Raw genomic sequence first — 13,401 nt, 5'->3', positions numbered from 1 at the left:
GGACCGTGGGGCGCTGGGAAGGCTTGTGCACTGCTCCCACGCAGGTCTGTGCTCCATGCCTCAGTTTCCCTGCGGGAAAACAGGCTTCTCCCCCGCTCCCCGGGGCCGTGCTGGGTTCGACACAATAGCAAACCTCCACGTTATTATTCTGGGGGCGGAAAGCAGCATTACTCAGAGCCAGGATTGCTAATAACACACTAAATATAGCGCTTTCCAGCTCCAGAGTACTTTCTGAACTCTAGCTTGTAAGCCCTAACCTCCTCCAGAGGCAGGGGCCAGGCCACCGGCCAGCGTCGCTGGGTGGGCAGGGATGCCAGGAGAGCGAGGGGATGACGTTCCCTGCGGATGCTCCTGCCTGGAGGCGCTTCCCATCGTGGTGGAGGGAGCGGGCGTCGGGTCAGTCCCTCCTGAGCTTGCCCAGGTTGAGGGGGACGGGGGCAGCAGGCCGAGGCCCCGGGGCGGGCGGGCAGCGAGGGACGGGCTCCCGCAGCCTCTTGGTGATGGTGGGAAGCGGCTGCTTCTCCCACTCGCCCTGCAAGAGAGATCGGCACCGTGAGACCAAGTCGGGGTTTCGGGTGCTTGGAGACTCCACGTTTCTCTCTACTTATAAAAATGAAACGACCTTTAGTAATTGAAGTGTTTTTAGCCCAAACCAGGATGTTTTCTTACGAGACGTTACTAATTATTTGTATTGCAGAAGCACCTACACACGCCCTTAGCGGCACAGACGTCTGCGGTGCCCCGTGTTGCACAAACCCACCGCAGTCAGGGAGTTTCCGTCCCAAAAAGCGTGACCCACCAAATCAGACGGAGACAACTCAAACCAGGGAGACCCACCGACCCGCTGCGCTCTCAGCCCAGCCCCGAAAAACGCTCGGTACCAGGTATTGGCAGGGAGGTAGGTTGGAGGCAACGTTTGCAGAGTGCCAGCGTGGATTCCACGTGCGGCTGCTGCGAAACGGGAGGGACGCGGCAGCCTGGATGAGGTGCCGTGGGGCAGAGCCGGGGAAGGGCTGTCACAGCCATCGGGGCTCAAGGTGACCACAGCCGGGACAAAGTCCCCGGCTCCATGTATGCATGGGGGCACCTCGTCTCGGGGATGCTCCCTGCAAGGAGCAACCTGCTGGAGTCAGCGCCGAGGGCTGAGCCCGCCGGGCAGGGTCTAGCTCAGATGTGGCGCGTTGGTGCGGGTCCGTGGCCGGGTGAGACGCGGGCAGGGTGAAGGGGGGCTCGGCGTGGGCCGAGTTCTGGTTTGGCAATGCAACGGTTTGGCTGCCAGCTGCGCGCTCGTGCGGAAGCGTCAGCGAGAGGCTGAGCTGCAGCGTGAGCAGGAGGAGGGGGTCTGGAGAGGAGAGGTAGAGCTGTGAGTCAGCAGCGAGAAGATGAAAGTTGAGTTTACGTTTTCAGATGAAATTCCTTGTAGTATGTGAAGTGCAACAGGCCAGAGTCTGCACCGGCACCAAGAAAACCCTGGGGAAAGGTGGAGGGGGTGGGGGGACACTCCCAAAGCACCCAGGGAGTGACTGGAGAGGGGTACCCTGACGGCTTAAGAGAGCAGATAAGCGTGTTCAGGGTGCGCCTGCTCCCGGGCTCGGCCCCAGCCCTGAGCCCATCGGCCGCGGCAGCCTGCCCTGCCGACATGTCCCAAACCCTGTGCTGGCACCTCACCAGCACCCGGCTTTTGGGGTAGATCAAAGGTATTTGGCGTGCCTTGATAGTTGTTTTCAGTGCTTTTGAGTGGAAATCTGAATGTAGGTAGTACAGAGAGCTTGCTGTGAGCCCTTGCAGGTGCAGGGAACTCGGGGACAGCAACATCCCCGCAGCCGCCCACAAACGTTACCTTGAGATTTTGCTCAATAATTAACAGCACTCAATCCTTCCAGAAAGCTCGTCAAGTTTGGGATCACTGAACTGCAAAAACACGAGCTTAATTAGAAGCTGGTGCTTTTCTTTTGGCAGAAAGAGTGTGGGATAAATGAGATGTCTTAAAATCAGGCTCGCTCTGAAAACACCGGCAGAGCAGGAGGGGCACCGCGGCTCCTTCGCCCTCACCGTGATGCTCGTGACCCACTTTGTGCCGGCATCAGCTCTGCTCCGCTCAAGTCTCTTTCTGGCCACTGCCCAGACTTCTCTGAAACGTAATTAAGAGTCCTAATTCACAATTCTGCTGCTGCACAAAACTTCTGCCCCATTTCCGTCCCTGCAGCATGGCCGAGAGGTGCCAGGTCTCCAGTTCCAGGGAACTGGAAAGGTTTCTGCCCCCTCCAGAGCAGACTTTGCTAAAGGGGTTTGTTTTACCGGGACAGAGAGCTGATGGTCTTCCCTGCAATGGGCTCGGCATCCTCCGGCGCTGCAGTGGATAACGCTGGATCCAGAAAAAACGTCTCATGTGAGTTCGTTACACCGATAAACGGCGCGGTGTCGGGAGCCGATGGCGATAGGGACCATCGGTGGTTTTAAATCCCCATCCCCATCACTGCCATGACTATCATGGCAGGGCCTGGTTTTTCTTTAAAGATCTCACGGCCCTTTATCCTTCGTGTTTTGCTGGATAGCCACGTTAGGAGGCTGCACAGATGCTGTCTGTAATACGCTCGCTCTGCTGGGACCTGATGTCATTTGCCAAAATCCTAAAAATCACCTCATGTTTCTCCTGGGTTCTGGAGCTAGCCCTGCTTTTAACGCTCAGCGAAAGCAGTCGCAAAATCGCTTTATGCAAACGCATCTCCTAGTTGAATCTGGCCGAGCACATCCACAGTGGGTTTGTCCCGTATTGTTTTAAGCCCCAGGTTTGGGCTGCCCTCGGTGTCCTGCCGATTGCAGGGTTTCCCCAGGCAGCCCCAGCTCCCTGCCCTGAGCCCGCCGGGTGCAGCCGTGTCCTGGGCACCGGCGACCTGACCCGTCTCACTGGGTCACCCCGCGGCACAGCTCTGCCGAGCTGTTTTTTACCTGCGGCCGGGAGTTTTGCCGCGAAGCTTTGGTTGTGAAGCTATACGTACCGGGAAGCGGGTGGCCGAGGATTTGTTGCAGTGCATCGAGATCGGAGCGAAGCCGTAGAGGGATTTCAGGACGTCTCTGTTGAACGTGTTCCAGGGGACGGAGAAAAACTGCTGTGGGATGGAGACCTGCGGACACGTGCAAACCTCCTCATCGTTAAACCTGGGGCAGGAGAAATGCCACACTGAATCGCATCAGGGAAGTGCTGCCTCCTCTCAGTCTGGCTGCCTCATCCCCACCTAAAGCTCGGCCTGGAACAGCTCCGAAGTCAGCGCTGGGAGCAGGGAGAGCAGCCGGCACCCACGGGGGAAGATTTGGGGCCAGCTGGACTGCCCGTGAGTAGGACACCCTGTGCGAGGTCGGCGTCTCGTCCCGCTCCTCGTGGGTGACTGAGCTGCAGCCTGTTTCCCTGGAAGGGATGCTTGGCGTCTGCCTTGGGTTATAAGAAGCATTTTGCACATAAGCGCTCGGCCACGCGCTGCCTCTCGCGGGGAAGTGCCCCCCGGAGCGCTCTCCCTTCCCGGCGGCTCTCACGGCACAGCCGTCCTCAAAGCCCTGGCTTTGGCCGCCAGCTCTGGGGACGGGGAGGGCAGGACCGTGCAGCCACGGCTCCTGGAGCCCGCACCACCCGAGTGCCCCGCGCACCCGCTGCACAGCCAGCGCCTCAAACCCCATTTTTAAATCTTTCTTTCCAGTATTACTATTAAACCTTTTATTCCAGTATTTTTCCAGTATCTGCTCTGCGATGGTCCCTCTCCCCTCAGCACCTCCGTGCAGAGGATCTGTACCTGTTGACGAGATTGAAGTATCGGTGCAGGTAGCCCGGATCCACAGCGCTTTTGCACAGCTCCAGCTGCGTCTGGGGGTAGTAGTGCACGTAGTTCACGCACATCTCCTCCAGGATGCCAAACCCGCCCTGCGGCACACGCACAGCCATGTCGGCAGCGGGGTCCGGCTCTGCCCTGCCGGAGCTGCACAGGCAGCGGGGAGGGCAGAGGGGCTGCAAAGGCGCAAAGCTCACGCCTGTATGTGCACGCACACGTATATATACGTGCACACACACGTATATATACGTGCACCCCTTCAGCTGCACGGGATCGGCTGCGCTCTGCTCATATGCCCATCCGCCCTTTGTGCAAAGACAGATTTTCAGGCTAGATCGTGTGGTTTACATTAAAATGCAGATTTCCTATAATCCCTCTGCTATATTTAGCTTTGTCCCTGTTGATGGTACCTCTGACAGGCTCTTTTTTTGCTGCCTATGTAAGAAAATAACACGCACTGTCAAAAAATGCCACTTCTCTTTAATTACAATTAATCCCCGGTGGAACAGTTTGTGATGGGAGTTAGGGTGACACACGCTACTTCTCAATTAGCACCTTAACAGCCCCGCTGCAGGCAGCAGAGCCTCACGGGCTCCCTTCTTCACCACCCTCCCTCCGGTTTCTGGCTGCGATTCAGCGCGTGTTCACGCGGGTGCCCACTTTGTGGGTGCCCCCCACCCTGGGGTGCAAACAGACACCAGCCCCACGCGAGCACTCACCACCGTAGCTCGGCTCCGGTCCTCCGTGTTGTATGTGCAGGTCGTGATGAGTTCGTCGCCCTGGGGGTTTCGAACACAGACACGTGTGGGTGTGAGAGCGCGGAGTTTCCCCTTTCCAATCAGCAAATTTGGGGTTTGGGGGGTTTGTGATGTAGCAAATCTCTGCTCTCTGTAGCGGTGCCAGCCTGCAGGCAGCCTGTTTCCCCGCCAGCACCGGCCGCAGTGCTGCCGGAGCACTTGCTAAACTTGCATCCCCTGGGGAGATTCCCTAGGGCCGCACCCCAGGGACGGGGTTTCCCGCTTTCCTCACTTTCTAAGAATTTCTACAGGGCTGAAGCACCTAAAAAAAAAAATGCGCTCAGGCAACATTTTGAAGTTCCAAACCTACACCCAACTTGACGGCACAACTGCCTCCCCCTCCGCGGTCGGTGCCGGGGCCCGCGGGGACACCCTGGAGCACAGCCGCGGGTGCGGTTTCAGCGCGTGCTGAGGCTTCTGAGCAGCCTTTTGGGGCACGATGGCTTCTGGAGGTGCCCTCGGCTTTGCAGCCGGGTCCTTCCTCACCCGTACAGCCCCAGGGCACGCTCAGCCTCTGTTTTACCACCTACTCCCAGCACATTCGCTGCCGAATCTCTTCCCCTCCTTCCACCAGAAAGGAGGGAGGGGGCACCTCCAGTGCGCGCCGTTTGCCCTTACCCCCCGAGGAGCCTCCCGCTGCTAGAGGAAGCCCAGCTAAATTGGGTGCTTAATTTAGCACCCGGCACAGTTTGGTTGCCCACACGCTGGTTTTGTGCCGTGTTAGATGAGCCCCGGTGACCCCAAGGCATCTGCGCGGGGGTGGCAGATATGACCCGGGGACCGCGGGGAGCGTGTCCTCCTGTGCAGCCCCCCGGGAGGTCTCAGACGGCAGCAGCGCCTGCGCGTGGGCAGGGGCTGCCGGCGAGTCCCGCAGGGCACCGCTGCCGGCGGTGGAGGGGAGGAGGTGGCGTAAAGGAGTCGGGGGTCTCAGGGCTGCGGGCTCAGGGGAAGGTCTCGTGTTGTTTGGAAGCCACCACGGTTTTTGGAGCTACTCACTGGAAAAACTGCCACCATCTCCTTCAGCATGCGGATCTCCTGGGAGGGAAGGAAAGGGGACGCATCAGAGCCACGCCACGGCCGCTGTGCCCGGGGCAGCCGGTGGGTGACGTCCAGCCGCGACCCCCGCTGCCCCTGCAGACCCCCATACCTGGAAGTGAGGGCTGTAGTGACCGTCGGCATTCACGACCTGCCTCTCTCTGCCGTCCCGGGACAGCACCGTCTCCACTTTCCTTCCCGCCAGGTGGGTGTGGAGCTGGGAGGCGAAGATGCGGATGCCAGCAGCGGGCAGAGCCTGGGGGAAGGACGGCTCAAGCCCCTGTGCCTGACCCCATCATCCCTCTCCCCTCCCACGCATCCCCTTGCTGCGTGCTTGGGACCAGCCGTCCCTGCGCTGGCTCCCGCACGGGGCTTTGGGGATTGCTGTGCCCTTGGGGCAGGCTAGAAGTGAGCTCCCTGCAGAGGGACAGACGCTCGGGCCGCTGCCAAACCCAATTTATGCGCTGCCGTGCCCTAAGTCAGCGGGAGCAGCTGAGCCAGACGCTGCTTGCTTCCTTGCATTTGTTAGTGGTGGCACAAATAATTCCTTTTGGGTAGGAAACATCCGCTAAAACTTCCCTGGGAGCAAGGTGGGCATTTTGAAACCATACTTGAGAGAGCTCTTGGCGAGCTCCTTGGAAGCAGAGGCCGATCTTCCCACCTCCGTGGGGGAAAGCAGCGCCGAGGCACAGCCAGCTTGGCAGTAAGTTTTATGGGAATGGGACCCCGGGGAGCCAGAGCAGATGGCTCCCCAGGAGAGCGGCTTTGAGGGGGATTCAGCACGTCCCAACCAGCTGCTCGCTCTTTGCTGTACACGGCAGATTTTTTCTCTCCAGCACAACATCATGGTAAGGGGTTCAGGGAGTTTAAAACAGGGAATTGGGAGCCCGAAGCTCGGTGCCGTATCACCGCTGCCTGGGACCTGGGAAAAGCCATTTGCAACCTCTCTTCTCCGAGGTGACGCCAGGGCGGAGAGGATGGGCACTCACCAGCCGGGTGCATTTGTCAGTGCAATACCCCGTGAGGATGAAAGCGTCCTCGCCTGGGGGAATGGCCATCACCGGCGTGTAAACCAAGCCCAGCTCCATGATGCCGGCGTCATAGCGTCGCAGGGTGGCTGTGTAGTAGAGGCGGATTCCCGAGGAGTCGTGGCGACCTGGTGGGCGAGAGGATGAGGCTGCAAGTCGCTGTAGAAGAAGAAGTGATGGCTGCTGGGACAAGGTCAGGCATGAAAAATAACACTGTGCTGCAGTGGGTGTGGGGAGAGGTGCTCCGTCCTCTCGCTCACAGCTTTCTTCATGTGTGCAGTTCTTATTGTTTTAAAATCCTAGATATTTTCATGCAAGTCTTTATTGAGCAGCCCCAAACACATGCCTAGAGAGGACCCCTAGAGAGGTCACTGACCGGAGGATGAATTGTTCCCAGGAGAGGTAAGTAGTGCCTTTGGAGAGCCCAAAGCAGGAGGACAGATCATGGGGTGCTTTGGGGAACCCTCTCAGAAATATGTCTCATTGCATCTTTAACTGATACATCCAAATAACGAAGGCCATGCTGTTATGGGGAGCCTGGCAGGAAGAGAAATGCAAATGGAGCAAGTACTCCTTGCATTTCGAAAGCTTCTGGTCTCTTTTGCTTTTGGGATTGCTCCATTTAGCCTCACCCAAAGTGCTGGTAGGAGCTGGAGAAGACCCTGTGCCCATGGTGTGCCGCTGGCAGATGCTGACCGCCGGGCAGGCAGAGGCAGCAGCGAGCTCTGCTGAGATGCAAAGCCAAGCTCTGGCTCTCATTTGCCACCCGCTTTGTGAGCAAAGGGAAAGGGCAGGTTCACTACGTCAGGAGGGGTTCAAGCTGGCTTTGAATCCCCAGTCTTTGGGCTGGAGCCCACCCAGGGATAAGAAAAATGGGGGAGACACTATTGGTTAACACGCAAAAGCAGATTAAATTCTGAAAGACGTGAGCTCTGTATTTATAGACGTGTTTCTTCTTGAGTTGCCAAATGTGCTATGACTGATCTACAGTACATATGCTCTGGTCTCCTAAAAATATACTTGGGTAGTCAAGAAGCTACTTGTTTTTATGTAAATGAAGAAACTGGGTTGTTTGGAATCCTTTTTTTTTTTTAATGTGTCTCCTGACAATGTTATTGAAGCAGGAGTACCAGTAAAACAACATCTAAATTCCCCTATCCCTAGTCAGGCTGGTGCTGTCTCTCTGGTGACTTTGGCATCGCTGTTGCTCTTGGCTCTGGGCTCAGACCCACCGCCACCCCCTCGCACAGGAATTGTGGGGACCCCCGTGGCAGCCCAGCTGACTAATACTGTCGCCTTGGACCGGGCAGGAATGATGTGTCAGAGCAGCCTGGGGGGCTGCGGGCTGCCCTGAGCCTCCCTCCCCACCGCTGGGCATGCACAAAGATGGGGTCCAGCCTCCGCTGAGGATGACTTCGCTGAGACCAGAAAGGCAGCAGCATGGTGGAGATTTAATATATTTCTCCCACGAGCGCAGATCTGGACCATGAAGTCTCCAGAGAGTTGCAAACAGGGCTATGATTTTGGCCAAGTTTTCTTCTGTACGAAACCCTCCCTGGCAGGGTGGCAGTGCCTGGTGTTCATCCCACTCGGGGCACTGGGCATCGCCACGTGCCCACTCACCTTTGAACACCAGGGGGTTGTGGTAATGAATCTCGAGGCGCAGATATCTGGAGGAGCCTGGGCCACCAAAGGCAAGACCTGCTTCTTCAGGGTAGTAGAAAGCCTGGAAGAAGAGGGAGGGTGTTAGGGGAATGGTAGGGTGGTTTTCTTGGGGACAAGGCTGAAAAGCCTAAAGGAAAAGTCTGGGCATAATCCTGACCCCCGCTGTGGGCTGAGGGACATGACTTGTGCTCTTGGTTGTGCTTGGTGAGTTGGTCTCGCTTCAGAAGGCTTCTCGTGTGCCGGCATGCACATGCAATGGCAGAACCATTGAGAAGGGGCATCACACAGAGTTATGGCACTGAGGAGGTCGGCTGGGGCGAGGTGGAAACTCAGACACATTTTGGGGGAGCTCAGACAGGGCTGGACACAAATCCCAGCAGAGAGGAGGGTTGGGGCAGCCCGCATGGGACAACCCCAAGATGGGATTGGGAAGGGTTGGGGGGCGGCAGGAAAGCACCCAAGAGCAAAGCTTTCACACAGGGCAGTAGGTCCCATCTTGCACTCACCTGCGCTCCCATGGCCCACGCTGCAAGCACGTGCCTGCAGTAGTTGAGCCGGTCTGGCTTCATCTTGGAGTCGCAGGGCCCGTTGTAATGGGGGAAGCTGTCGAACTCAGCAGCGCACTGGAAGACTTCCATGTGGTGAACCAGGGCCTCATTGCCGGCTGTGATCACTGGCTCGTACTGCAAAGCAGTGCCCAAGAAGGAGGACACATTAAGACCGTTTGCTGAGAGCCCATCCCCAGGGGCTGCTGTCTGTGCAGGTTCCACAAGGAGCCCAAGGCAGGTATGTCTGCTATCTGTCACTGAATGGGAGACAGTTTCTGCTGCGTGATGGGGAGGGAAAGTTGCTCTGGGCATGAGGCACCAAGTGCCAAGAGCTCTTGGTTGGATTTGGGACCAACCCAGAGTCCTCCAGAGCCCATTGAGAAACATCTCATCCCTTCTCCAGTGACAGATGCACCTGATCAGCAAGAAGATCTTGGTCTGCTTTGTGATGACCGAGTCCTTTGCCAGTTTTGCGGGGCTGAAGTGACCCTGGGGACATTGCTTTTTCCTAAAGAGGGTCCTGGCCACATTGTGGTAGGTCTGCATGCAGCTCCTGGGTTTCGTTTCTAGCTAACAGCCGCTCGGGGCACGGAGAGGGGGATTTGGGATAGAAAGAGTGACTTCAAACGAGCCTGAGGAACATCTCTTGCTAAAAGTGCCAGCTGTAGAAATGATCTGCAGCAGCGGGAAGGTATCAGGAGTTACGCACTTTTTACTTACACACAGATGATTCATTTCACACCATCTGCTAGAGAGAAAATCCTCCTTCTGAGTTTTCCTTTGCAAAGCTGTCCCTCCCCTATAAATCACCACGTGCTCGCTTCGGCCCGTGTGTCAGGTTTTCTCTCTCCCCGTCGTGCGGTTTTGACTCTGGGTGTGCCAGGTCATCTGCCGAGCCACCTCCGCGCCTGCCGGGGCGATGCTGTCCCAGCAGCTCGTGATGGGCGGTCAGGCTGGCCTTACGCCTGCCTCTCCCCGGCACTAGGCTGCCTGCAGGTTTCTGGCTCTTCTTTGGGGGAGGTGACCCAAGCATGTGCAACACGTCTGGGCAATGCACACAAGTTGCGTTTATGCCCGTGACCTTTTCTTTTTCGGAGCATGCCTAATCTTTCGGAAGCCAGTTTGTGTCCTGGCTAGCTCTGCCCTGCTCTTGCCAGCCCTGTTCCAGTCGCCAGCCTGCCACCTCCTGCTGAGAAACTTCTGGTTGCAGGTTCTCTAGGAGACATGAGGATGCTACTGGCTGGTGGGATGCTTCTGGGAGATGTTTTGGTACCATGTTGGGGAAGATGTATGGGCCTGAAAGCCTCCCTGTGAAAGGGCAGGGGAGAGGTGGACTTTGCAGAATGGCTGAATGTGAACGTGGTTGCTGATGTAAACCAGAGAAAGCAACCCTCTTCTCCTGCCTCTTACCATGATAATGTGATGTTTGGGGAAGCCATCTGGGAGCTCTGCCATGTAACACCAGTAGGTTGTCTCCTGGCTGGGAATGACAATATTGGGGGCCGTTATCTCCATGGTCTTCATGTCGCTGGGCAGTTCAGGGACAGTGATGTTGGGCTTTAGTAGCTGCACCCTCTGCAGTCCCCTGTGGATGGCAGAGATGTTGATGGCTTGGAGGGAATGGACTGGTTTCTCCAGGATCCCATAGATAAGGTGCACAGTGCCATCCTGAAGTGAGATCAAAGTACATCAGGTAGTTTTTCATGCAGAAATGTGAACTGCATGGACTATTAGCACCAGTATTTGTGGCATGAATCCAGGAGTGGGCCTGGACCCCTCCTCAGATGGGAAACCACCCTGACTTCACCGGTAGCTCACTTTGATGGGCTGTCCCAGAAAGACTGTAGATTTAGGGGCATTTCTTTGGCTGACCTGATCACAGAAGGTTCCCTACCAGCTGGAAGAGTCTGAAAAGTTTTCCCTAGATGGCATCAGTTCCGTAAGTGTAACATCTCCACTCCGCTCTTTCAGAGCCCCCCGTCCCTCCTGAGCTCCAGGCTGGGATGGCCATGGCCATGTTGGTTCAGGGTTCGTCCCACCCTGCAGCCCAGCCCCAGCGGGCGCCACGGGCAGCAGCCTGGGGAGGAACAGCAGAAACAAAACTCCTTGAAATCCTCCCTTTCTCCCAACTTCTGTTGGGGTATACCGAGAGGGGCTCTGCTGAAAGTCAAATGCAAGCAAGGAAGGTGCTGCTGAACCCAGTGAGCTCTGAACAGGAGATAAGGAAGAAAGGAAAAAGAATATTTTTTGTCTGAAAGGATCAGGGAATAAAGACCTGCAAGTCTTTTCCCGGTTCACACATAGATTTTTTTCCTCCAGGGCTCTCTGTGTTTTGGCAGACAGTAGACATTTCTCACTGCAAAACAAGCTTTTGAAAACCAGCAACAAAAATTCAAGGATGCTCTGTGCCCACGCTGGCTTTAAAATATCCTGTCCACCAAAGGCTTTCATCTGAAATGAGCCTTGCGCCGATCTCTGCCTGCACCCAGGGTCTATGGCTGAGACCCCAAAGCTCTTTGACATCCCCACTGAGAAGGTTTCCCCCAAATCCCATCTCACAAGGGAGCAGTGAATGCAGACCCAGAGAGACTTCGCCGAACCACACAGAAGCACACCACAGCAGCTCTATTTGCCATCCCTTTGCTCTGGCTCCTGCCAAAACCCTCCTCTTTGCCTCCCGTTGAACAACACCAACACCCTTTTGTAACACTCCAAACAGTTGGCTCCAGACTGCAAACAGGAGTGGTGCAGGAGGGTATTTATACAGACCTAACACATGCTTAACCGGAGTGGATGATGCAAACGAGCTAAAATCTACACTTTGCAGAGGTTTATTAGGGGTTGTAAATAGATCGTGCCAAACATTACTCATGTCCCAGGGCTGACATCTGTAGCACGCTTCCTTTCTGCCCTAGACAGCGCAAACGCCCGATGCTGTCCCCAGAACAAAACACCGGTGAGGTATGACCGTGCAGGTTGGGGTTTGGAGCTCAGCTTGGTGTCCCGGGGCTGTGGTGGGGCTGGGGGCTGCTGTAGCGGGGTGGAGGTGATACTGTACCTCTATAAGGTAGTCCTTGGGGTCACAGGTGCTGAAGGCTCTTCTGAAGAGGAGGTAGAGCCCCTCGGGAGCCCTCTGAGCCCCGAGGAGCTGGTAGTCCTGCTGCAAGTCCATGTGGAGCTGCCCCGTGGCATCGCTCCAGGCATCCTGCAAGAGGAAGAGCACCCCGCTAAGCCGGGAGGCTCCGCTGGCCCCACTCAGCCCGAGGAGCCCACGGCGGTGACCTCCAGCGGAACCATGAGTCATGAGGTCCTCCTGTTCACCCTCCAGTTGGTTCACCCTCCGTGTCCCAGAGGTGGAGGGAGCCTGTGTTTTGGTTGCCCCATGCTGCCCTCCAGCAGCCCACGGGCAGAGCCGGGCCAGCGTTGGCCCCTGCCACGAGACCCTTGGTGCTCGGCACAGGCAGACATGGGAAAGACGTGACCCAGCATTAACAGTCTGCAAAAAGACCTTCTCAAGTTGAGATGCGACTGGGGGAAGGAGGAAAGCCTGCAGGGACACGTGAAGGTGTTGCATCGGTCTGTGCTGGGGTTTGGGTGTATTTGGCTGGGGGAGAGATTTGGGGAGGGCAGTGATGTGATCTCCAAGACCCTTGCCATAAACCAGCCACTTGCAATTTAAGATCAGACCCTTGCTGGGCTGCAGCGTCAGCCCTAGAAATCACTTCCCTTCTCCAAAATCCTGAATTTGTTGTGGCCAGATTGTTTTGGCAGCCCAGCAAGGCCTCCCAAAAACTGCTTATGGTGGTGGTGGTGACAAAGCCACACCGAGAAGCAAAGCAGTAGGTTACTCCTGTGCTTAAGGATTTGAAGGTTTGGAGTGTAAAATCCTGCAATAATTTGGATTTGAAGTGCTGTTGTCTTGATCTTTTGCAACTCTTGTTGCTATCTTTTGTTTACCGAGAAAAGGCACCTAAGAAGTACCTCGCTGTACGTACACAAGTGGCATCGGTTCTCTTGTCCTGGGGGAAAAAAACAGCAGAAGAAGCATAAAGCACCCTGGCACCATTTGAGCCAGAAGTATAGAGCGATGTTTCGAGATCATACTGTCCTTAGAGGGGGAGAGTAAAATCAGCTACATGAAGCTGGCATGACTTTTGTTTTTATAAGAGTATGGTGTGCAAATTAATCTCATAGTACATGGGGGGTTAAGCAAATTTGCATCTTTTTAACTGACATACTTATCCAGAAGAAAGGCTGCTGGGAGAGAGAAAACCAGGACTGGAGAGATTTATAGAAATCTCCTTGCAGGATGTTGTTCAGCACCAACTGAAAGAGAAAGCCCAAATGCTGCCCCGTGTTTAATTCAGCACTGTTTGTCTTTCAGTGAGCACATGAAGGCAGGTTAGAAATGATCTTTTATGGTTTTTTTAACATGATGGTGTGAAATACTGTAGCATTCGGGCCACCACACATCCTGAATGGCTGGTAATTAGCAGGAAAACAGTAC

The 13,401-nt window shown here is 55.9% G+C and overlaps 1 protein-coding gene across 1 annotated transcript; it reads right to left on the bottom strand.

The window, feature by feature from the left end:
• Nucleotides 1-397: 397 nt before the first annotated feature.
• On the bottom strand, nt 398-12,321 carry DBH (dopamine beta-hydroxylase; the record flags this gene model as incomplete). Its single annotated transcript, XM_082009144.1, has 11 exons — nt 11,953-12,321; nt 10,305-10,562; nt 8,853-9,029; nt 8,305-8,407; nt 6,643-6,809; nt 5,766-5,909; nt 5,615-5,653; nt 4,541-4,600; nt 3,786-3,913; nt 3,000-3,159; nt 398-532 (listed from the first exon to the last, which is right to left on the bottom strand). Exons 1-11 carry the CDS (start codon nt 12,196-12,198, stop codon nt 398-400), a joined length of 1,617 nt encoding a protein of 538 aa, XP_081865270.1. The 5' UTR covers nt 12,199-12,321.
• Between the last annotated feature and the right edge of the window lie 1,080 nt (nt 12,322-13,401).

This window comes from Phaethon aethereus, assembly GCF_964289735.1.
Source record: "Phaethon aethereus genome assembly, chromosome: 20".
Classification (NCBI taxonomy): domain Eukaryota; kingdom Metazoa; phylum Chordata; class Aves; order Phaethontiformes; family Phaethontidae; genus Phaethon; species Phaethon aethereus.
This window is presented reverse-complemented; position numbering and strand designations above follow the sequence as displayed.